The sequence below is a fragment of the Tachyglossus aculeatus genome, chromosome 6, assembly GCF_015852505.1.
Source record: "Tachyglossus aculeatus isolate mTacAcu1 chromosome 6, mTacAcu1.pri, whole genome shotgun sequence".
In the NCBI taxonomy this organism is placed as follows: domain Eukaryota; kingdom Metazoa; phylum Chordata; class Mammalia; order Monotremata; family Tachyglossidae; genus Tachyglossus; species Tachyglossus aculeatus.
In genome coordinates, this window is record NC_052071.1 from 36,756,037 (window position 1) to 36,781,257 (window position 25,221).

At 51.3% G+C, this 25,221-nt stretch overlaps 1 protein-coding gene across 2 annotated transcripts in view; it reads right to left on the bottom strand.

Annotated features, from left to right (window-relative positions):
- Positions 1–3,034: 3,034 nt before the first annotated feature.
- Positions 3,035–25,221, bottom strand: part of LOC119930118 (protein Wnt-7b-like) — a 50,426-nt gene continuing 28,239 nt past the window's right edge. The window contains exons 1-5 of one of the 2 annotated variants that reach the window (XM_038748607.1): positions 20,475–20,885; positions 19,635–19,772; positions 8,596–8,822; positions 6,890–7,161; positions 3,035–3,677 (exon numbers count right to left, since the gene is read on the bottom strand). In XM_038748607.1, the coding sequence (XP_038604535.1) occupies positions 3,192–3,677; positions 6,890–7,161; positions 8,596–8,822; positions 19,635–19,708 (1,059 nt within the window). In that variant the 5' untranslated portion in view covers positions 19,709–19,772; positions 20,475–20,885 and the 3' untranslated portion in view covers positions 3,035–3,191. Of the gene's footprint in view, positions 3,678–6,889; positions 7,162–8,595; positions 8,823–19,634; positions 19,773–20,474; positions 20,886–25,221 lie in introns of those variants that run through there. The other variant, XM_038748608.1, reaches the window with a different exon arrangement.

The following is a 25,221-nucleotide window of genomic DNA, read 5'->3' on the forward strand; positions in this document are numbered from 1 at the left end:
TCTAAGAGAGCTCTGATTACATCCCCCTCCTTCCCCCGCCACCCACAGCCCAGACCTCCCAAGGCCAAAGTCTTTCAGAGGAGTTTGACCCAAGGCCCCTGGCTCCAGGGGTAGCAGGGAGCTCGGGAGAAGAGGAACGCCCAGGTGGACAGTGCCTGGGCTTGTTTTTTGTTTCTTTTTTCGGTTTGTTTGTATTAACGGTACATGTTGAGTGCTCACCCCGTACCAGGCACTGTCCTAAGCCCTGGAGCAGATACAAGCTAATCAGGTTGGACACGGTCCATGTCCCACATGGGGCTCTCCGTTTAAACCTCATTTTACAGATGAGGCAACTGAGGCCCGGAGGAGTGAAGTGCCTTGCCTTAGGTCACACAGCAGACGTGAGCTGGGGTCAGGATTGGAACCCAGGTCCTCCTGAGCCCCAGCTCCGTTCTCTAGCCACTAGGCCACGCCGCTTCTTCTCTGCAGGGAGAGGTGATGTGTGACATCTGCGGGGACTGCTACAAGAGGCATCTCAGGGAGTGGCAGTCAAGGCACCGCCCCGGCCTGCCCACCTCCCATCCTAGCCCTGCCTCCCCTTCTCTCGGGGTGGCTTACCTAGGAGGGTGCTCAGCCGCTCCCGCCGGTCTCCACGTCATCCCCCGGGCCTGGAATGCCCTCCCTCTGCCCCTCCGCCAAGCTAGCTCTCTTCCTCCCTTCAAGGCCCTGCTGAGAGCTCACCTCCTCCAGGAGGCCTTCCCAGACTGAGCCCCTTCCTTCCTCTCCCCCTCGTCCCCCTCTCCATCCCCCCACATCTTACCTCCTTCCCTTCCCCACAGCACCTGTATATATGTATGTATGTTTGTACATATTTATTACTCCATTTATTTATTTATTTATTTATTTTACTTGTACATTTCTATCCTATTTATTTCATTTTGTTGGTATGTTTGGTTCTGTTCTCTGTCTCCCCCTTTTAGACTGTGAGCCCACTGTTGGGTAGGGACTGTCTCTATGTGTTGCCAATTTGTACTTCCCAAGCGCTTAGTACAGTGCTCTGCACATAGTAAGTGCTCAATAAATATGATTGATTGATTGATTGATTGATTGATTGATCTTACTCTCCCCTGGTCGTCACTGGTTCCCAGTTGGGAAGCGGTAGTCGGGAGAAGAGGCCGCGGAGGACCCCGAGGGGCGGCCCTCAGGCCCTCGACTTCACTTCAAAAGAATGCAGTGCCCTAGGAGGGATGGGCTAGGCCTCCAGGCCAGTGTTGTGTTCAGGAGGTGCGCAGAAATCCGGGGCTCACTGCAGGACACTGACCAGGGCCCTTTGGGAGAACCGAACTCCAGGCCCTCGGGACCCAACTGGGGGCCGGGGCTACCTGGGCAGATCCTGGGCACCTGCTTGATGCCCCCTTTCAGACTGTGAGCCCACTGTTGGGTAGGGACCGTCTCTATATGTTGCCAACTTGGACTTCCCAAGCGCTCAGTACAGTGCTCTGCACACCGTAAGCGCTCAATAAATACGATTCATGATGATGATGAACGGAACCACTTGTTTGGGCTGCGGGGCTTGGGGGTGAATCTTCCAGTTCCTGCCATCCCCAGGTCCTTGCTTCTGGGGAGGAGGGTGGGGAAATCACAATAATAACGACGGTACTCACGCCAAGAACTGTTCTAAGTGCTGGGGTAAATACAAGTTAATCAGGTCGGACACAGTCCCCGTCCCACGTGGGGCTCACGCTCTTATAATAATAATAATAATGGTATTAAGCGCTTACTATGTGCAAAGCACTGTTCTAAGTGCTGGGGAGGTTACAAGGTGATCAGGTGGTGCTCCAGGGGGCTCACAGTTTTAATCCCCATTTTACAGATGAGGGAATGGAGGCACAGAGAAGTGAAGTGACTTGCCCAAAGTCATACAGCAGACATGGTTGGCGGAGCCGGGATTTGAACTTATAATAATAAGAATGATGGTATTTGTTAAGCGCTTACTATGTGCAAAGCACTGTTCTAAGCGCTGGGGAGGTTACAAGGTGATCAGGTTGTCCTACGGGGGGCTGACAGTTTTAATCCCCATTTTACAGATGAGGGAACGGAGGCACAGAGAAGTTAAGTGACTTGCCCAAAGTCACACAGCAGACAGTTCGTGGAGCCGGGATTTGAACTCATAATAATAATAATGATGGTATTTGTTAAGTGCTTACTATGTGCCAAGCACTGTTCTAAGCGCTGGGGAGGTTACAAGGTGATCAGGTTGTCCTACGGGGGGCTGACAGTTTTAATCCCCATTTTACAGATGAGGGAACGGAGGCACAGAGAAGTGAAGTGACTTGCCCAAAGTCACACAGCAGACAGTTGGCGGAGCCGGCATTTGAACCCATGACCTCTGACTCCCGAGCCTGGGCTCTTTCCACTGAGCCCCGCTGCTTCTAATCCCCCTTTCTCGACTGTGAGCCCGTTGTTGGGTAGGGGCCGTCTCTGTAGGTTGCCGACTTGGACTTCCCAAGTGTTTAGTGCACACGGTCAGTGCTCAATCAATCAATCATATTTATTGAGCGCTTCCTGTGTGCAGAGCACTGTACTAAGCGCTTGGGAAGTACAAGTTGGCAACATAACGAATACGACTGAACGAATGAACCCCCATTTAATAGACGGGGTAAGTGAGGCCCAGAGAAGCGAAGTGACTGCGAAGTGAAGTTTCTAGACTGTGAGCCCACCGTTGGGTGGGGACCGTCTCTATGTGTTGCCAACTTGTACTTCCCAAGCGCTTAGTGCGGTGCTCTGCACACGGTAGGCGCTCAATAAATACGATAGAAGAAGAAGGCGTGTGGCAGAGCCGGTGTTAGAAGCCATATGTGTTGCCAACTTGTACTTCCCAAGCGCTTAGTCTGGTGCCCTGCACACAGTAGGCGCTCAATAAATACGATAGAAGAAGAAGGCGTGTGGCAGAGCCGGCGTTAGAAGCCAGGTCATCATCATCATCATCATCACCATCAATCGTATTTATTGAGCGCTTACTATGTGCAGAGCACTGTACTAAGCGCTTGGGAAGTACAAATTGGCAACATATAGAGACGGTCCCTACCCAACAGCGGGCTCCCAGTCGAAAACCAGTGGGTCCTTCGGCCTCCCGGGCCCTCGTGCGGCTCCGGGCCGCTCCGGCCCACTCGGCTCGACCCGCCGGCGGCGGAGGGGGCAGGGGCCCTGACTCAGTTGCAGGTGTGGGCGCGGGTGCCCTCGCTGCAAGTGCCGCAGGAGACGTGGCAGCACCAGTGGAAGCGGCAGCGGCACTGCCAGCGCCGCACGGACTGGAAGGAGCTGGAGCCCCGGCCGCAGCACAGCGTGTCGCAGCTGCCCGCCTGGGGGGCGGCCGTGGGGCTGCAGAGGCGGCCCCGGGTGCCCGCGCTGCCCGTGGCCGAGTCCTCCTCGCAGTAGCTGGGCGAAGGCTCCACGAAGACCAGGTCGGTGTCGGCGGGCTTCCGGTGGGCCGGGGCGGCCGCGCTCACCCGCAGGAAGGTGGGCTGCAGTTGGCGCCGGCTCCGCACGGCCTCCACCCGCACCGCCGCCCGGTACCCGGCCTTGAGTGCGAAGCCCACTTCCCGGAAGCTGGGCAGGGTCACCCAGCACGTCTTCAGGGAGCAGGAGCCCGAAACGCCGTGGCATTTGCACTCCAGCCGCATCTTCCTCTCCAAGACCTGCCGGAGCGGGGAGGAGGCTGAAGCCATACCGTCCCGTCCGGAGACGGGACCGGTGCCCGCACGCTGGCCGCCGGGCCCAACCGTGCCCACCCCGCCGGTGCCAGCGGGCTCCTTCTGCCAGCCGCAGACGGCCTGGGATAATAATAATAATAATAATGGTATTTGTTAAGCGCTTACTATGTGCAAAGCACTGTTCGAAGCGCTGGGAGGGATACAAGGTGATCAGGTTGTCCCACGTCGGGCTCACAATCTTAATCCCCATTTTACAGATGAGGGGACTGTCACCCAGCTGACAAGTGGCGGAGTCGGGATTCGAACCCATGACCTCTGACTCCAAAGGCCGGGCTCTTTCCACTGAGCCACGCTGCTTCTCAGGATGCCTCCCTGGGGCCCCAATAATAATAATAATAATGATGATGGCATTTATTAAGCGCTTACTATGTGCAAAGCACCGTTCTAAGCAAAGTCCTATGTGCAAAGCACCGGGCACCCAGGAGCGATCCATCAGCAAGGCTTGAAAGAGTCTTTCTAAATCTGGGGCTACATTTTGAATAATAATAATAACAATGATGGCATTGTATTAAGCGCTTACTATGTGCAAAGCACCGTTCTAAGCGCTGGGGAGGTTACAAGGTGATCAGGTTGTCCCACGGTGGGGGGCTCACAGTCTTCATCCCCATTTTGCAGATGAGGTCACAGAGGCCCAGAGAAGTTAAGTGACTTGCCCAAAGTCACACAGCGGACATAATAATAATGGCATTTATTAAGCGCTTACTATGTGCAAAGCACCGTTCTAAGCGCTGGGGAGGTTACAAGGTGATCAGGTTGTCCCACGGTGGGGGGCTCACAGTCTTCATCCCCATTTTGCAGATGAGGTCACTGAGGCCCAGAGAAGTGAAGTGACTTGCCCAAAGTCACACAGCTGACATAATAATAATGGCATTTATTAAGCGCTTACTATGTGCAAAGCATGGTTCTAAGCGCTGGGGAGGTTACCAGGTGATCAGGTTGTCCCACGTGGGGCTCACAGTCTTCATCCCCATTTTACAGGTGAGGGAACTGAGGCTCAGAGAAGTTAAGCGACTTGCCCAAGGTCACACAGCAGAGTCGGGATTAGAACCCACAGTCTCTGACTTTCAAGCCCGGGCTCTTTCCACTGAGCCACGCTGCCCGTGGTCAGTTGATCCAGTAGCCCCCCCGGGGTCACTGCACGTGCACCTGGGGCGAGTCCCTCAGAAATGGCTCCCTGGCCACTGTGGCTTTGCTGGGACTCATTCATTCATTCATTCAATCGTATTTATTGAGCGCTGACTGTGTGCAGAGCACTGGACTAAGCGCTTGGGATGGACAAGTTGGCAACGTTTCTGGTTTAGTTATCCTGCCGGAAGCCCTGCTCCAAACAGGGGTGGATACGGGAAGGTGGTGAGGGCGGCAGAGGAAGCAGGCGCAACAGATTTGGGCCTGGCAGCAGCATGGCCTAGTGTCTGGAGCACGGGCCCGGACGTCAGACGGACCCGAGTTCTAATCCCAGCTCTGCCACTTATCTGCCGCGTTGCCTTGGGCAAGCCGCTTCACTTCTCTGGGCCTCAGTTAGTTTATCTGTAAAATGGGGATTAGGATTTACTGAGAGCTCACCTCCTCCAGGAGGCCTTCCCAGACTGAGCCCCCTCCTTCCCCTCTCCATCCCCCCGCCTTCCCCCCTTCCCTTCCCCACAGCACCTGTATATTTGTATATATCTTTGTCCGTATTTATTCTCTATTTATTGATTTATTTTACTTGTACATATCTAGTCTATTTATTTTATTTTGTTAGTATGTTTGGTTTTGTTCTCTGTCTCCCCCTTTTAGACTGTGAGCCCACTGTTGGGTAGGGACCGTCTCTAGATGTTGCCAACTTGGACTTCCCAAGCTCTTAGTACAGTGCTCTGCACACAGTAAGCGCTCAATAAATACGATTGAATGAATGAATGTATATATGTTTGTCTGTATTTATTCTCTATTTATTGATTTATTTTACTTGTACATATCTATTCTATTTATTTTATTTTGTTTTAATATGCTTTGTTTTGTTCTGTCTCCCCCTTTTAGACTGTGAGCCCACTGTTGGGTAGGGACCATCTCTTTATGTCGCCAACTTGGACTTCCCAAGCGCTTAGTACAGTGCTCTGCACGCAGTAAGCGCTCGATAAATACGATTGAATGAATGAATGTATATATGTTTGTCTGCATTTATTCTCTATTTATTGATTTATTTTACTTGTACATATCTATTCTATTTATTTTATTCTGTTAATATGTTTGGTTTTGTTCTCTGCCTCCCCCTTCTAGACTGTAAGCCCGCCGTTGGGTAGGGACCGTCTCTAGATGTTGCCAACTTGGACTTCCCAAGCGCTTAGTACAGTGCTCTGCACGCAGTAAGTGCTCAATAAATACGATTGAATGAATGAATGTATATATGTTTGTCCATATTTATTCTCTATTTATTGATTTATTTTACTTGTACATATCTATTCTATTTATTTTATTTTGTTAATCTGGTTTTGTTCTGTCTCCCCCTTGTAGACTGTGAGCCCACTGTTGGGTAGGGACCGTCTCTATTTGTCACCAACGTGGACTTCCCAAGCGCTTAGTACAGTGCTCTGCACGCAGTAAGCGCTCGATAAATACGATTGATTGATTGATTGATTGATTGTCTCCCCCTTCTAGACTGTGAGCCCGTTGTTGGGTACGGACCGTCTCTATAGGTTGCCAACTTGGACTTCCCAAGTGCTTAGTCCAGTGCTCTGCACGCAGTAAGCACTCGATAAATACGATTGAATGAATGACTGTGAGCCCCATTTGGGATGTGGACTAAGTCCAACCTGAGTAACTTGTACCTACCTTAGCGCTTAGTACAGTGCCTGGAACATAGTAAGCGCTTTACAAATGCAACTAAAAAAAAAACTACGCTCCTGTAACCTGGTTCTGGGCTCTAAACGCTTCGGGCTTGGGCCCAACTCGGGGAAGGACTCTCTACTGGGTACCCTCAGCCCCGACTCGGAAGCCATGGCCACCGACGGGCTCTTTCCTCTCCCTTTCCACCCCATCTCAGCCGTCCTCTTCCCCCCCCCGTCTCCCACTGACGGCAGGCGGTGAGGACGGCTGCCCACCCGGCCGCCCCGGGACGCGGCCCCGGCCCCCCCAGACGCCTCTCCCGCCCGCGGCCCTACCTTGCGGCCCACCAGGTTGTTGTGTAGGTTCATGAGGGTGTGGGCGTCGCGCTTGACCTCGCGGGCATCCACAAAGTCTCTGGAGAAGGTGATGCCGTGGGCCACGTTGGCCGAGCAGCCCCCCCAGCGCCAGCCGGGGGCCTGGTCGTGGTAGCCGCGCCTGGACTGGTCGCAGCCGCAGTCCGTCAAGTGGCCCCGGCTGCAGGCGTCGGTCAAGGAGTAGGCGACGCCGGCTGACAGCACCGCGTGGGAGAAGGCCGTCTCTCGGCTCCCTGCGGCCAGAGAATCAATCAATCAATCAATCAATCGTTTTTATTGAGCGCTTACTGTGTGCAGAGCACTGGACTAAGCGCTTGGGAAGTACAAGTTGGCACTCGCCCCCTCCACCACCTAGGAAGATGAGTGAAGCCCGGACACGCGCCGTCCCGAGACACAGCCGGCCACCCTTATTCTTCCCTGTATCTTTAAATTATATATTGTAAGTTAATAGTTTATATTAACGTCTGTCTTCCCCTCCAGACTGTAAACTCACTGTGTTTGCTAACTCTGTTGAACTGTATTCTCCCAAGCGCTCAGTAAAGTGCTCTGCACACAGAGCGGCGTGGCTCAGTGGGAATAATAATAATAATAATAATAATAATAATAATAATAATAATAATAATAACAACAATGGCATTTATTAAGCACTTACTATGTGCAAAGCACTGTTCTAAGCGCTGGGGGGATACAAAGTGATCAGGTTGTCCCCCGTGGGGCTCACAGTCTTAATCCCATTTTACTGATGAGGTAACTGAGGCACAGAAAAGTTAAGTGGGTTGCCCAAGGTCCCACAGCTGACAAGTGGCGGAGCCGGGATTTGAACCCACGGCCTCTGACTCCAAAGCCCGTGCTCTTTCCACTGAGCCACGCTGCCCGGGAAGAGCCCGGGCTTTGGAGTCAGAGGTCATGGGTTCGAATCCCGGCTCCGCCACATGTCTGCTGGGTGACCTTGGGCAAATCACTTCACTTCTCTGAGCCTCAGTGACCTCATCTGTAAAATGGGGATTAATCAATCAATCAATCAATCAATCGTATTTATTGAGCGCTTACTGTGTGCAGAGCACTGTACTAAGCGCTTGGGAAGTACAAGTTGGCAACATCTAGAGACAGTACCTACCCAACAGTGGGCTCACAGTCTAAAAGGGGGAGTCAGAGAACAAAACCAAACATATTAACAAAATAAAATAAATAGAATAGATATGTACAAGTAAAATAAATGAGTAATAAATATGTACAAACATATATACATCTATACAGGTGCTGTGGGGAAGGGAAGGAGGTAAGATGGGGGGATGGAGAGGGGGGCGAGGGGGAGAGGAAGGAAGGGGCTGAGTGTGGGAAGGCCTCCTGGAGGAGGTGAGCTCTCAGTAGGGCCTTGAAGGGAGGAAGAGAGCGAGCTTGGCGGATGGGCAGAGGGAGGGCATTCCAGGCCCGGGGGAGGACGTGGGCCGGGGGTCGACGGCGGGACAGGCGAGAACGAGGTATGGTGAGGAGATTAGCGGATTAGGACTGTGAGCCCCACGTGGGACAACCTGATCACCTTGTATTCCCCCCCAGCGCTTAGAACAGTGCTTGGCACATAGTAAGCGCTCAATAAATACGATTGAATGATTGACTGATTGATTGATTGTGGGCCGGGGGGCTCAGGTTAGGAATAGATCACGTACCCACTTTCAGCTCCTGCCCAAAGAGCGTCCTCTGGCCCAGGGCGGTGCAGTTCCAGCGGCTGCGCCTGAAGTGGTAGTGGCACTCCTCCAGGCCCAGTTGGGCCCCCAGCCCGATGGCGATCATGGCGTCGGGGCGGCTCTGACAGAAGGCCCGCTGGCGCGGCGCCAGCCCCGGCATCCTGTTACAGATGATGCTGGCCCCGAGGGCCAGGACCGAAGACAACCCCCTGGAAAGGGAAGGGAGGAGAAAGAGAACGGGTCCCCGCTGAGCCTGACGGTCCCTCTCCTGGTGGCCAGGGGCTACCAGGTGGGCGCCCAGGGCTGGGAGACCCTGGGAGGAAGGAAGGGAGATGTCTGCCCCAGGAAACGCCCCGCCTGGGCTTAGTTCAGGGGACCCGGGACTGCCTCAGTTCTTCCTTCAGTTCCCTGGACGCCCCCATCTCCTCGCCCTGCTGTTGCCCCGCCAACCCCTCACTCCGTGTCGTCCCCTCGACTCCCTGCTCCCCTCCATCCAGGGTAAGTGCTCTGGCTTAGGAGGGGCCCTGAAGAGCCCCAGTGGGATCCTGCGAAGCAGCGCTGCTTTGAACCTAGTGCCAGACCGTCAGAGTGAGCTCCCAAAGGCCGATAACTGAGGGGGCCGCCACCGCTGGGACAAGTCTCATCTTGGTTTGGGGTGGGAGGGGGCCACCTTGGTCGGCAAAGCCTAGCGGGGCTTTGGCTGCTGCACCAGCTCGGCCAGGTTTCCTGGCTCCTCGGGCATCCGGTTAGCAAATGTCTCTTAATGATGGCAGGGGAGGGTGGGGACTTGGTTAAGTTAGCTCTCTCGGGATGTGTTGGAACCCATCTTCCACATGTTCTGCTTTTCTTCCCCCGAGCCATTACCTTCCACTGCCTCCCCCCCACCAGCTGGAAACCCCGGGAACCCTGGTCACCCTATCCCTCGTTGGCCACCCTACATTTGGATTTGAGGGGCTATTTGGGGGATTTATTAAGTGTTGACTATTTGCTAAGGACTGTTTGCTAAGCGCTTAGTACAGTGCTCTGCACACAGTAAGTGCTCAATAAATACGATTGATGACTGTGGTAATAATAATAATAATAATAATAATAATGGTATTTGTTTAGCGCTTACCATGTGCAAAGCACTGTTCTAAATGCTGGGGGGGAATACAAAGTGATCAGGTTGTCCCACGTGGGGCTCACCGTCTCAATCCCCATTTTCCAGATGAGGTCACTGAGACCCAGAGAAGCGAAGTGACTTGCCCAAAGTCACACAGCTGACAAGTGGCAGAGCCGGGATCAGAACCCATGACCTCTGACTCCCAAGCCCGGGCTCTTTCCACTGAGCCACGCTGGGGTAGAGGGGAGGTCATCAGATGAGGCGAAGCCCCTGTCCCCTCACAGGTAGGGACCAAAGGTCTCTCATCCTCATTTACCTCTGAGGAAACTGAGGCACAGAGGGTCACACAGCAGGCTAAGAGCAGTCCCCATGCTCTTCCATCAGGCCCCCTCCAGTCTCATCCCTTAATCAACCACCCCCGTGGGCCTGCGACCTTGGCATCTTCTCTAACTCTCATTCACTCTCATTCATTCATCTTCTCTTCACTCTCATTTAACCTTCATATTCAGAGTGCTGCTAAATCCCGCTGGTTCTTTTAGACTTTTAGTCTTTTAGACTGTGAGCCCACTGTTGGGTAGGGACTGTCTCTATATGTTGCCAATTTGTACTTCCCAAGCGCTTAGTACAGTGCTCTGCACAGAGTAAGCGCTCAATAAATACGATTGATGATGATGGTTCTTTCACCCCAGGATTTCTCTAACAGACCTCTTCTTTTCCACCTAAACAAGCCAGCGTCTTGGCTCCAGTACACACTGTCTCTAGGGAACGTGTCTGTTTATTGTTATATTGTATCTCCCAAGTACTTATTACGATTTTCCGCACACAGTAAGCGCTCAATAAATACGACTGACTGACTGACTGATTAGATTACTGTCCTTCCTGGTTTCTCTGCCTCAACCTCTCCCTTCTTCGGTCTAGATTAAATTCCTCAGCCCAGATCACCTTCCTAAAATATTATTCTGTTCACATCTCTCCCCTCCTCAAAAGCCTCCCATTGACGGATTGGAAAAATCCTAATGCCCACACCCTGTTCGCTCTGTGGCACGGGACCGATTCGTTACCCGACCACTCCCCGCGAGCTACAGAGTAAACTGAGGGTTGGGAGAAAAGGGAGCCATGCGGGGCAGATCCTGAGTCCTTTGGTAGCAGGGTGGTACCTCTACCACCAATGCTAGCTGCCCATCTCCCACTCCACATTTCCGCTAAGGGCTTAGGCCCAGAACTGGCACCCAAGGTGCCGGAAGCCGAGGATTCCAGCAGAAAGGAAAAAAAGACTTGGAGGTGGTGCTGGAACACGCCAGGCGGCAGAAGCTGCCGGGGAAAAGACTCTTATATCTGCCTAAGTGGCCCCAAACCTGCGATTCCTTCTCTCCAGGTGGGTGGGGGAATGGCAAGATACCAATAATAATAATAATAATAATAACATTTGTTAAGTGCTTACTATGTGCAAAGCACTCATCTAAGCACTGGGGAGGATAGAAGGTGATCAGGTTGTCCCACGTGGGGCTCACAGGCCCAGAGAAGTTAAGTGACTTGCTCCAAAGCCACACAGCTGATAAGTGGCAGAGCCGGGATTTGAACCCATGACCACTGACTCCGAAGCCCGGGCTCTTTAACAATAATAATCATCATCATAATGGCATTTATTAAGCGCTTACTATGTGCAAAGCACTGTTCTAAGCGCTGTGGAGGTTACAAGGTGATCAGGTTGTCCCACGGGGGGCTCACAGTCTTAATCCCCATTTTGCAGATGACGTCACTGAGGCCCAGAGAAGTGAAGTGACTCGCCCAAAGTCACACAGCTGACAATTGGCGGAGCCGGGATTTGAACCCACGACCTCTGACTCCCAAGCCCGGGCTCTTTCCACTGAGCCACGCTGCTTCAAGGTCAACGTCGAAGGCAGAGGGAAGCAAAGGACATCTCTTTTTCTGGCAGGGAAAGTCTGGGGAAGTTCCGGATTCCGTTTGCCTCTGGCAGCTAAGTGGACCGGTGAGAGGGACCGGAGTACGGCCCACCGCCTCCCAGAGGCCTTCCCACATTCATCCCCCCGGCCCGGAATGCCCTCCCTCTGCCCATTCGCCAAACTAGCTCTCTTCCTCCCTTCAAGGCCCTACTGAGAGCCCACCTCCTCCAGGAGGCCTTCCCACACTGAGCCCCCTCCTTCTTCTCCTCCTCCTCCCCCTCTCCATCCCCCCCGCCTTACCTCCTTCCCTTCCCCACAGCACCTGTTTATATGTATATATGCTTGTACGGATTTATTCCTCTATTTATTTTACTTGTACATATTTATTTTATTTTGTTAATATGCTTGGTTTTGTTCTCCGTCTCCCCCTTTTAGACTGTGAGCCCACTGTTGGGTAGGGACTGTCTCTATGTGTTGCCAACTTGGACTTCCCAAGCGCTTGGTACAGTGCTCTGCACACAGTAAGCACTCAATAAATACAATTGATGATGATAGTCCAGTGCTCTGCACACAGTAAGCACTCAGTAAATACGATCGAATGAATGAATGAATATCTATTCTATTTATTTTATTCTGTTACCATGTTTTGTTTTGTTCCCTGTCTCCCCCTTCTAGACTGTGAGCCCGCTGTTGGGTAGGGACCGGCTCTAGATGTTGCCAACTTGGACTTCCCAAGCGCTTGGTACAGTGCTCTGCACACAGTAAGCGCTCAATAAATACGATTGATGATGACAGTCCAGTGCTCTGCACACAGTAAGCGCTCAATAAATACGATTGAATGAATGAATGAATATCTATTCTATTTATTTTATTCTGTTACCATGTTTTGTTTTGTTCCCTGTCTCCCCCTTCTAGACTGTGAGCCCACTGTTGGGTAGGGACCGGCTCTAGATGTTGCCAACTTGGACTTCCCAAGCGCTTAGTCCAGTGCTCTGCACCCAGTAAGCGCTCAATAAATACGACTGAATGAATGAAAATGAATATGGGGAAGAAAGGGGGTAAGGGTTGGGAGCTGAATAGTGCCAGGAGGAGCAGGGGCCAGAATGCCTCCCCACCTTCTTCCCACCACCGGCCCCCCAATCACACACACACATACATTCCTGTGGGAGGATAGGGCCGGGGGGGTGAAGGATGCGGGGAGGAGGAAGGAAATGAGTGAAGGAATGAGAAAAATGTCTGCAGGGAGGTGCAGGTGGGAGAGCCTAGGATGTCCTGATTACCAGGAAACGGCTATGGGCATCGTGGAGGAGTGGGCCGGGGCAGCTGCCATCAGCCTAGGGAGCAACCAATCAATCAACCAATCGCATTTATTATAATAATAATGGCATTTATTAAGCACTTACTATGTACAAAGCACTGTTCTAAAGTGCTAAGTATTTATTGAGCGCTTACTGTGTGCAGAGCACTGGACTAAGCACTTGGGAAGTCCAAGTTGGCAGCATTTAGACTGTGAGCCCACTGCTGGGTAGGGACTGTCTCTGTATGTTACCAACTTGTACTTCCCAAGCGCTTAGTACAGTGCTCTGCACACAGTCAGCGCTCAATAAATACGATTGATGATGATGGTGATGATATAGAGACGGTCCCTACCCAACAGTGGGCTCACAGTCTGGAAGGGGGAGACAGAGAACAAAACCAAACATATTAACCAAATAAAACAGAATAGATACGTACAAGTAAAATAAATAAATAAATAGAGCAATAAATATGTACAAACATATATACATATATACAGGTGCTGTGGGGAAGGGAAGGAGGTAAGACGGGAGGGGGGATGGAGAGGGGGACGAGGGGGAGAGGAAGGAGGGGGCTGCAATCAATCAATCAATCAATCGTATTTATTGAGCGCTTACTGTGTGCACAGCACTGTACTAAGCGCTTGGGAAGTTCAAGTTGGCAACATATAGAGATTAACAAAATATAATAAATAGAATAGATATGTACAAGCAAAATAAATAAATAGAGTAATAAATCTGTACAAACACATATACATATATACAGGTGCTGTGGGGAAGGGAAGGAGGTAAAACGGGAGGGGGGATGGAGAGGGGGACGAGGGGGAGAGGAAGGAGGGGGCTGCAATCAATCAATAAATCAATCGTATTTATTGAGCGCTTACGGTGTGCAGAGCACTGTACTAAGCGCTTGGGAAGTCCAAGTTGGCAACATATAGAGACAGTCCCTACCCAACAGTGGGCTCACAGTCTAGAAGGGGGAGACAGGGAACAAAACCAAACATATTAACAAAATAAAATAAATAGAATAGACATGTGCAAGTAAAATAAATAAATAAATAGAGTAATAAATCTGTACAAACATCTATACATATATCCAGGTGCTGTGGGGAAGGGAAGGAGGTAAGACGGGAGGGGGGATGGAGAGGGGGGCGAGGGGGAGAGGACGAAGGGGGCTGCAATCAATCAATCAATCAATCAATCGTATTTATTGAGCGCTTACTGTGTGCAGAGCACTGTACTAAGCGCTTGGGAAGTACAAGTTGGCAACATATAGAGACGGTCCCTACCCAACAGTGGGCTCAGAGTCTAAAAGGGGGAGACGGAGAACAAAACCAAACATAGTAACAAAATAAAATAAATAGAATAGATATGTACAAGTAAAATAAATAAATAAATAGAGTAATAAATCTGTACAAACATATATACATATATACAGGTGCTGTGGGGAAGGGAAGGAGGTAAGATGGGGGGATGGAGAGGGGGCTGCACCACCTGCACTGTTGGATTAAGAGAGGGTGGGCTCTGTGCCATGGTGCCTCTGACATGGTGGGAAGAGGAGGGAGCGGGGGCTCATTCATTCAATAGTATTCATTTATTGAGCGCTTACTGTGTGCAGAGCACTGTACTAAGCGCTTGGGAAGTAGTACAAGTTGGCAACATATAGAAACGGTCCCTACCCAACAGCGGGCTCACAGTCTAGAAGGGGGAGACAGGCGACAAAACAGATTAACAGAATAGAATAGAGTACTAAATAAAAGACAAATTAACAGAATAAAATAGGGTAGTAAATATGTACAAGTAAAATAAGTGGAATAGTAAATCTGTACAAACATATATACAGGTGCTGGGGGGAGGGGAAGGAGGTAGGGCAGGGGGGAATCATTCATTCATTCATTTGTATTTACTGAGCGCTTACTGCGTGCAGAGCACTGGACTCAGCGCTTGGGAAGGCCAAGTTGGCAACATTCATTCAATCGTATTTATTGAGCGCTTACTGTGTGCAGAGCACTGTACTAAGCGCTTGGGAAATACAAGTTGGCAACACATAGAGACAGTCCCTACCCAACAGCGGGCTCACAGTCTAAAAGGGGGAGACAGAGAACAAAACCAAACATACTAACAAAATAAAATAAATAGAATAGATATGTACAAGCAAAATAAATAAATCGAGTAATAAATCTGTACAAACATATATACAGGTGCTGTGGGGAAGGGAAGGAGGTAAGATGGGGGGGATGGAGAGGGGGACGAGGGGGAGAGGAAGGAAGGGGCTCAGTCTGTAACCCTTCCTGTTCTAAGTCTCTGGACTTCCACCCCAGCCCATCTTGCCCCCCGACCCCACTGGCCCGCAAGCGTGAATTACCCACCAGTGACCTAACTCCCTGCTCAAGGACAGCAGGGTTCGGACCAACAAAATATTTGGGTCGTGGACTTCATCATCATCATCAATCGTATTTATTGAACACTTACTATGTGCAGAGCACTGTACTAAGCGCTTGGGAAGTACAAATTGGCAACATGGACTTGCACAATTGGGGGAGCCAGGCCGGGGGTGGGGGGCCCTCATGCCTGCCAAGAATTGGGTGGGAAGATGAAAGCTTTTAAGGCCTTAAAGAGCCGCTCTAATCCTCCTACCCTCCCTCACTGATTTCCTATTACAACCCAACTGGCACGTTTTGCTTCTCTCCCACCAGCCGACTCACGCGTGGCTCAGTGGAAAAGAGCATGGGCTTTGGAGTTAGAGGTCATGGGTTCGAATCCCAGCTCTGCCAATTGTCAGCTGGGTGACTTTGGGCAAGTCACTTCACTTCTCTGGGCCTCAGTTCCCTCATCTGGAAAATGGGGATGAAGACTGTGAGCTCCCTGGGGGACAACCGGATCACTTTGTAAGCTGAACAGTGCTTTGCACATAGTAAGCGCTTAATAAATGCCATTAAAAAAAATATTTGTCTTTCTCGCTGCCAACCTCTTGCCCCCATCCCCTCTTTGGCTTAGACCTCCCTCCCCCTTCATATCCAGCAGATCAGCACTCTCCTTACCTTAAAGGCTCCATGCATTCACTCAGTCATCTTTATTGAGAGCTTACCGTGCGCAGAGCACTGTACTAAGCGCTTACGCATCTCTTCCAAGCGGCTTACCCTGCCCAAGCCCTCGTCTCCCCGATTTGCCATCCCTTCTGCGTCTCCTATGCGCTGGATCTGCACTTTAATGAAGTCATCACTGCAGTTCATCAGTTGTATTTGTTGAGCACTTGCCATATGTGGGACACTGTACTAAGCGCTTGGAAAAGTACAGTACGATAGAGTTGGTAAGCATGATCCCTTCCCACGAGGGGTTTACAATAAATTACAGAGAGGGGAAATAGAGAATACGATGGATTTGCATAGAAATGCCGTGGAGCTGAGTATCAACGTCCTTAGGGGGTACACAGTCAATTATACTGTCAATTATACCCTTCTAGACTGTGAGCCCGTTGTTGGGTAGGGACCATCTCTATATGTTGCCAACTTGTACTTCCCAAGCGCTTAGTACAGTGCTCTGCACACAGTAAGCGCTCAATAAATACGATTGATTGATTGATTGATCCCTAAAGCACTTTGAAACTGATCCCCAGTCCCACACCACTATATCCACTTAGAGAAGCAGCGTGGCTCTGTGGAAAGAGCCCAGGCTTTGGAGTCAGAGGTCATGGGTTCAAATCCCGGCTCCGCCACTTGTCAGCTGTGTGACTTTGGGCAAGTCACTTCACTTCTCTGCGCCTCAGTGACCTCATCTGTAAAATGGGGATTAAGACTGTGAGCCCCCCGTGGGACAACCTGATCACCTTGTAACCTCCCCAGCGCTTAGAACAGTGCTTTGCATATAGTAAGCGCTTAATAAATGCTATCATTATTATCCATATCCTTATATTCTCCCATTTCCCCTAACTGTAATTTATTTTAATGTCTGTCTGCCAACTCTATTGGATCGTGCTCTCCCAAGTGTTTTGTCCAGTGCTCTGCACCTAGTAAGCATTCAATAAATACCACTGATGGATTGATTCCCATCTTCTAGACTGTGAGCCCGCTGTTGGGTAGGGACTGTCTCTATATGTTGCTGACTTGTACTTCCCAAGTGCTTAGTACAGTGCTCTGAACACAGTAAGCGCTCAATAAATACGATTGATTGATTGATCACGTAAGTGTATATGGGAGCAGCTTTGAGAGCAGCTGGCAGAGCCAGGGCCTGGCAGCTTTGCCCACCCCCACTGTTGGGTAGGGGCCGTCTCTATATGTTGCCAACTTGTACTTCCCAAGCGCTTAGTACAGTGCTCTGCACACAGTAGGCGCTCAATAAATACGATTGATTGATTGATTGATTGATTGACTGATTGCTCTGTGCAGGTGGAAGGAGAGATTGATTGATTGCTCTGTGAGGGTGGAAGGAGAGAAAGGAAGTAATAATAATAATAATAATAATAATAATAATAATGGTATTTTTTAAGCACTTACTCTGTGCAAAGCACTGTTCTAAGCGCTGGGGAGGTTACAAGGTGATCAGGTTGTCCCACGGGGGGGCTCACAGTTTTCATCCCCATTTTACAGATGAGGTAACTAAGGCCCAGAGAAGTGAAGTGACTTGCCCAAAGTCACGCAGCTGACAGTTGGCAGAGCCGGGATTTGACCCAATGACCTCTGAGTCTCCCGCAGCTGTTAGCTGGCCCCAGAAACTGCCTTTTGGGTATCCACCATCCCCGCGGAGACCCTAAACCTCCTGTGGTTCCCCCTCTGGAAGTGTGGCTCAGCACTCATCTCTCTTCTCCTCAAAACCCTTCGCTGGCTTCCCTCATCCCGCACAGCTGGCTTCAAGACGCCCACTGACTCACTTCTCCGTAACACACCTGCTCTTTCCCCGCGCTGCTCCTTATCGCTCCCTCCGACTTCAACCTCGCGTTCGACTCTGCCGCCTCCACCCCCTCATTCACCCGGTTCCCCCCGGCTTACAGCTCTCTCCTTCCCCAAATCCGACCGACAACAGCCCTCACTTGACTATCCCATCTGCCGCAACAAGCCTTCCTTGGAGAATTCCCAGGAAACCTATCATCCGTCTTTAAGCGCCTTATACTTATTTATACCCATCCTTTTTTTTAGACTGTGAGCCCACTGTTGGGTAGGGACTGCCTCTATATGTTGCCAACTTGTACTTCCCAAGCGCTTAGTACAGTGCTCTGCACACAGTAAGCGCTCAATAAATACGATCGATGATGATGATCCTCAGCATTGATTTTTTAAGTTTACGCGATTGAACATTCAGTGATTTAGTCTTATTCCTCTACTTATAAGTATGTTTATGTCTGTCTCCCCCATTAGAGTATAATTATGGTATTTGTTAAGCACTGACTATGTGTCAGGCACCGTCCTAAGCACTGGGCTAAATACCCGATAATCACGTCGGGCAGAGTACTGGATCTCCATTTTCCATTTGGGGAAACTGAGGCACACAGACGCTAAGTGAATTGCCCGCGGTCACACAGCAGGTGAGTGGCAAAGGCAGAATTAGAACTCCTTGTCTTCCAGGCCTGTGCTCTTTCCACTAGGCCACACTGCTTCTCTTCCTTATGACATCCAGAGAAGTTCCTGGGAGATTCGCTACAAATTTTAGAAAATTTGGCCTTTAGCTCGGCAATCCAAACAATCGCCGAACCCTGCTCTAACCCTAGATTACCCTCATACTTTTTAGCGTAAGATGGCAGGAGGGCTTCTCCTTACAAATCCCTGTAGAGAATAATAATGATGATTGTGGTGTTTGTTAAGCACTTACTATGTGCCAGGCACTGTATTAGGCACTGGCGTAGATACAAGCAAATTGGGGTGGACACAGTCCCTGTCCCACCTGGCTCACAGTCTCAACAAGAGACCATCGGGATGCTTCCCGGATGCCCGGGTACGGGGTTTGGGGTGGAAAGGAGCCCGCCCTGCTGCTGCCTTGCTCTGGTCCAGCCCCTTGGCCATTCTGGCCCCCAGTGGTTGTGACAGCCCTTCCTGAGAGGGAGGAGTCTATCACACCTCTGAGCCTCCACAGGCGAGTGACAAATGGTGACCCCTTCAAGTCCCTCTCTTCCGAGCCCGGATTTGAGTGGGAGGAAAAGGCTCCATTTCTGCCCTGGCTGGACCGGAGCAGGGCGCTGCACCCCACGATACCAGAATTCCTCCTTCTTGGTGAACTACCGGGAGCCGGTCGGTTTCTCCCGGCTTCATCATCATCATCAATCGTATTTATTGAGCGCTTACTATGTGCAGAGCACTGTACTAAGCGCTTGGGAAGTACAAATTGGCAACATATAGAGACAGTCCCTACCCAACGGTGGGCTCACAGTCTAGAAGGGGGAGACAGAGAACAAAAGCAAACATACTAACAAAATAAAATAAATAGGATAGATATGTACAAGTAAAAATAAATAGAGTAATAAATATGTACAAACATATATGCAGGTGCTGTGGGGAAGGGAAGGAGGTAAGATGGGGGGTGGAGAGGGGGACGAGGGGGAGAGGAAGGAAGGGGCTCAGTGTGGGAAGGCCTCCTGGAGGAGGTGAGCTCTCAGTAGGGCCTTGAAGGGAGGAAGAGAGCTAGCTTGGCGGATGGGCAAAGGGAGGGCATTCCAGGCCCGGGGGATGACGTGGACCGGGGGTCGATGGCGGGACAGGCTTCCTCCTCGGGCCCCGGGAATGACACACTCACCCATCCCCAACCAGCATCAAGCCCGCGCAGATCACAGAGAGGCCTGGGTTGAGAGTCCTCAGCGCCAACCTCATCCTGCTGCTCCCACACCCGGCCCACCGTCTCGTCCTCCTCAGGCCGGCGGGCTCATTGGCTGGACTGCGGAGAGAGGACATGGTGCGGCAGATGTCAGCAGGGAAGGGTCCGGGCCCGGGGGGACCCAGCTTCATTTCCGGACATGAGGGGCCACCTGGACTGACAGGACAGGATGGGGAGGGGAAACCACCCCCACCCCCAAACCGTCTTAACGCAGCGGAAGTCAACCCTCAGACCAGAACAGAGCCATGTACTCAATCAATCAATCAATCGTATTTATTGAGCGCTTACGGTGTGCAGAGCACTGTACTAAGCGCTTGGGAAGTACAAGTTGGCAACATATAGAGATGGTCCCTACCCAACAGTGGGCTCACACGGGGAGCACAGTGGCCGACAGAGGCACCCGTGGAGGGGAGCTGCCACCTGGTTCCCTAGGGAGGATGGTGATTCCCGGGGATAATAATAATAATGATAATAACGACGGCATTTATTAAGTACTATGTGCAAAGCACTGTTCTAAGCGCTGGGGAGGTTACAAGGTGATCAGGTTGTCCCACGGGGCGCTCAATATCTTAATCTGCATTTTACAGATGAAGTACCTGAGGCCCAGAGAAGCGACTTGCCCAAAGTCACACAGCTGACAATTGGCGGAGCCGGGATTTGAACCTATGACCTCTGACTCCAAAGCCCGGGCTCTTCCCACTGAGCCATGCTGCACCCATTCCCAAATATAAGTACCTGGAATACTCCCACTCCCATAAATACCTGGAATGCCCTGAACGGAGGAGTTCAGTTCTTCGCAACAGCTGATGTCTGCGCTCCAAGGAGCATCGAGCGTAGAGTCCTCCTAAGCTCCATCCCTCCTGCCACGGGGCAGGGGAGCCTTCCAAGAGGGAACGTGGCCGTTGTGCCTTCCTCGACCCGCATCAGGTACTGAAGATCTTCTGGTAGGCCTGGTGGTTCAGGGGTCTTTGCCGCCCCTTGGAGGGGTGGGCAGCATCCTCAAGGCTGGCCCGGAAAGGAGGAGTTCTTGGAGCAGATGGCCGCGGAAGAGGTAGAAGAGCTCTGGATGGCCTCCACTCGGCTCTGGTGGTTTGCGGCAGAGCTGGGTCTGAATTGAACCGATCCCCAGAGGTGGATCTGCTGGAATTTCTTATTCACAGCCAGGGGAGGTGGGGGTGGTGCTGGTAGAAGGAAGAGAGGAGGAAAGGGGGAGGAAAGTTCCCCTCCACAACAGGGAGGGAGCGGGAGGGAGGGGGGAGGGAGAGAAAGAGAGGAATGGAGGGAGAGGGAGGCCTGCGCCTCAGCATAGGTCCTCAAGAGCAAGAAGGATGGGTTCTTTCCTGGTTCTTCACCCCTGATGCCTCTGTGTGGGGCCGTGTCAGGACACAGACAAGGGCTTGAGCCCTGGGCAGCCACTCCCACTTCTCATCCCCCTCTGACATACTGTGCAGTTGTCTGAGGAATTCTGGACAGGAGGAAGGAGATGAGCTAGAGGGCAAGCACACTCTCTGTCTTTCAAGCACTTCCCAGCTCTCCTGGGGGCCCTGGATCCTGCCAGATCCCTCTAAGCCTTCCACAGTGCCAACCGGTTTCTGGAATCCGGCCTAACCCGGGATGATCCCAGCCAGCTTCGGACACCCAGAGAGGGGCAGCCCCTTCCCAAGGCTGTTTGCCGCACCTGAGGTTCCTCCACAAGCTCGTCTACAGTTTCACCCCTTTGTTGTTCCCTTGAGCCTGGAGGAATTTACCTGGCAGGTTTCACTTTCTATTTCCAGCCAGTTTTGTCTCCTGGTTCGTCCCTCGAGGTGGTCGGCAAGGACACGGGACCGGAGCTGAGCACCTCCAAAGCCTTCTGTTAAACACGTGAAATGGGGAGCTGGGCCCACCCTCTTCCATTCAGGGAAGGGGAAGCTGGGGAGCTGGGGATGAGCTGCAAAAAACATTTCTTCCAGGACCCGAGCGGGACACCCAGGAGCCATCCATCAGCAAGGCTTGAAAGAGTCTCTCTAAATCTGGGGCTAAGGGTCTACATTTTGAATAATAATAATAACAATGATGGCATTTATTAAGCGCTTACTCTGTGCAAAGCACTGTTCTAAGCGCTGGGGAGGTTACAAGGTGATCAGGTTGTCCCACGGGGGGCTCACAGTCTTAATCCCCATTTTACAGATGAGGTCACTGAAGGCCCAGAGAAGTGACTTGCCCAAAGTCACACCGCTGACAGTTGGCGGAGCCGGGATTTGAACCCACGACCTCCGACTCCAAAGCCCGGGCTCTTTCCGCCGAGCCACGCGGCTTTGAAGAAGCCTGGAGCTGGGCCGACGGAGTGCGGAAGAACGCTGGGAGATGGGGAGGCCAAGGCCATCCCAGCTAGGAGGTGGTCTTGTCGCCTCTGGCCCTGGAAAATTCCTGGGGCTGAACCCTCCCCACAGCTTTCCCCTCCTAGGCATCCTCAGAAACCTACAAAACCTACAGACCCCTCTTCTCCTCACCTATCTATCAATCGTATTTATTGAGCGCTTACTGCGTGCAGAGCACTGTACTAAGCGCTTGGGAAGTCCAAGTTGGCAACATACAGAGACAGCCCCTACCCAACAGAGGGCTCACAGTTTAGAAGGGGGAGACAGAGAACAAAACCAAACATACTAACAAAATAAAATAAATGGAATAGATATGTACAAGTAAAATAGAGTAATAAATATGTACAAACATATATACATATAATTACATATATTACATATATATTACATATATACATATGCATTACATATATACATATGCTTCTCTCGACTCACTCCCTTTGCTCTACCCACCTCTTATCACCCCACAGCACTTAGACATGTATAGATCTATATTCTATTTATTTATATTGATCTTCCCTCCTTCCCTTCCCCACAGCACCTGTATATATGTATATATGTTTGTACATATTTATTACTCTATTTATTTATTTTACTTGTACATATCTATCTATTCTATTTATTTTATTTTGTTAGTATGTTTGGTTTTGTTCTCTGTCCCCCCTTTTAGACTGTGAGCCCACTGTTGGGTAGGGACTGTCTCTATATGTTGCCAATATGTACTTCCCAAGCGCTTAGTACAGTGCTCTGCACATAGTAAGCGCTCAATAAATACGATTGATGATGATGATGATGATGATGTCTGTTTGCTTGTTTCGATGTCTATCTTCCCCCTCCTAGACTGAAAGCCTGGTGTGGGCAGGACTGTCTCTCTTCATTGCTGAATTGTACTTTCTAAGCACTTAGTACAGTGCTCTGCACACAGTAAGCTCTCAATAAATAAGACTGAACTCACCTCTCCCCAGCCCACTGGTGTCACTCCGTGGCTGCCGAGCCACGGAGACAGACGCGGGAACCACCTGTCCCAGAGCTCAGCCCGGGTGGGCCCCTCAGGGATGCCCAGCACCTTCCTCCTGGGGCACAGGGAAGCCCAAGCATGGAGGGAGGGGTGGCAGCGGGGCTGGAGAAATGGGGGAGGAGAGCAGGGATTTATCGCTACTGCATTCCTCCAGACACATGCTCATTGTTTCCTCTCTGCAGTTGGCCGCAATCTTACAAAACACTCTTTCCAAGGGTGAAGAAGAGCCGCAGCTCTGGGCATGCGAGTGTCAATCAATCAATCAATCAATTGTATTTATTGAGCGCTTACTGTGTGCAGAGCACTGTACTAAGCGCTTGGGAAGTACAAGTCGGCAACACATAGAGACAGTCCCTACCCAACAGCGGGCTCACAGTCTAGAAGGGGGAGACAGAGAACAAAACCAAACATACTAACAAAATAAATAGAATAGAGATGTACAAGATAGAGTAATAAATATGTACAAACATATATACATATATCCAGGTGCTGTGGGGAAGGGAAGGAGGTAAGATGGGGGGATGGAGAGGGGGATGGGGGGAGAGGAAGGAAGGGGCTCAGTCTGGGAAGGCCTCCTGGAGGAGGTGAGCTCTCAGTAGGGCCTTGAAGGAAGGAAGAGAGCTAGCTTGGCGGATGGGCAGAGGGATTGGGGGCATTCCAGGCCCGGGGGATGACGTGGGCCGGGGGGTCGATGGCGGGACAGGCGAGAACGAGGTACGGTGAGGAGATTAGCGGTGGAGGAGCGGAGGGTGCGGGCTGGGCTGGAGAAGGACAGAAGGGAGGGGAGGTAGGAGGGGGCGAGGGGATGGATGGGCAGCCTTGAAGCCCAGGGTGAGGAGTTTCTGCCTGATGCCTAGGTTGATTGGTAGCCACTGGAGATTTTTGAGGAGGGGAGTAACATGCCCAGAGCATTTCTGGACAAAGGCAATCTGGGCAGCAGCATGAAGTATGGATTGAAGTGGGGAGAGACACAAGGATGTGGTCTGAATGAGAGGCAGCGTGGCCCAGTGGATAGAGCATGGCCCCGGGCGTCAGAAGGGCCTGGGTCCTAATCCCGGCTTCGCCACTTTTGCCGCAGTTACCTCATCTATAAAACGGGGATTAAGACAGTGAGCCTTATGTGGGGCATGGCCTAGGTCCAATCTGATTGGTTTATATCTGCCCCAGCGCTTAGTACAGTGCCTGGCACCTAGTAAGCCCTTAACAAATACCATAAAAAACAGAATGCCGATGGAGAAAATCCCCGCGGGACTGGGGGGGAGGCAGGGTTGAAGGATGAGTGGGTCTCAGGAGCTGGTTGGGAAGAGCTGAGCAGCAGTGTGGGCTAGTGGATAGAGCCCCGGGCTGGGAGTCGGCAGGACCCGGGTTCTAATCCCAGCTCTGCCACTTGTCTGTTGTGTGACTTTCATTTCTCTGGGCCTCAGTTACCTCATCTGTAAAATGGGGACTAAGACCGGGAGCCCCTTGTGGGACAGGGACTGGGTCCAACCTGATTTGCTTGTATTCATCCCAGCGCTTGGCACATATTAAGTGCTTAACAAATACCACAATTATTATTATTACTGTTATTATTAAGAGCTGCAGGATGTGGGTTCTCTCCCCCGTAACCTCCAGTTGAGGTTTTGAGTTTGCTGCCCTGTGCGAGCCCCCCGCCTCCCAGAGAACGCAGCCAGCTTCTAGACTGTGAGCCCGCTGTTGGGTAGGGACCGTCGTTATACGTTGCCAACTTGTACTTCCCAAGCGCTTAGTACAGTGCTCTGCACACAGTAAGCGCTCAATAAATACGATTGAATGAGTGAATGAATGAACCAGCTCCTTTTCACTTCTGCCAGCAGGCCGCAGCCCCAAGGTGGTGGCTTAGCAGGCTAACCCTAAGCCCGCAGTGGATGGATGATGGATGACCCAACCCTGTGTTCGGCGGTGTCAAGGCCTGGGCCAGGAGCTAATAGGAATAAAGTGGACAGGGAGTTCTGTTGAAACTCCCCCTCGGCCTTCGTCCTTCCTGCTACCAGTAAACGATAACAACGATTCTCCTCCCAGGTGGCACCTGGACACCACTGCTACCCCCACTCTGGGGAGAGGGATCAACTTAGAAACTCAGGCTAATCAGGGCAAGAGCTCCCGGTGAGAA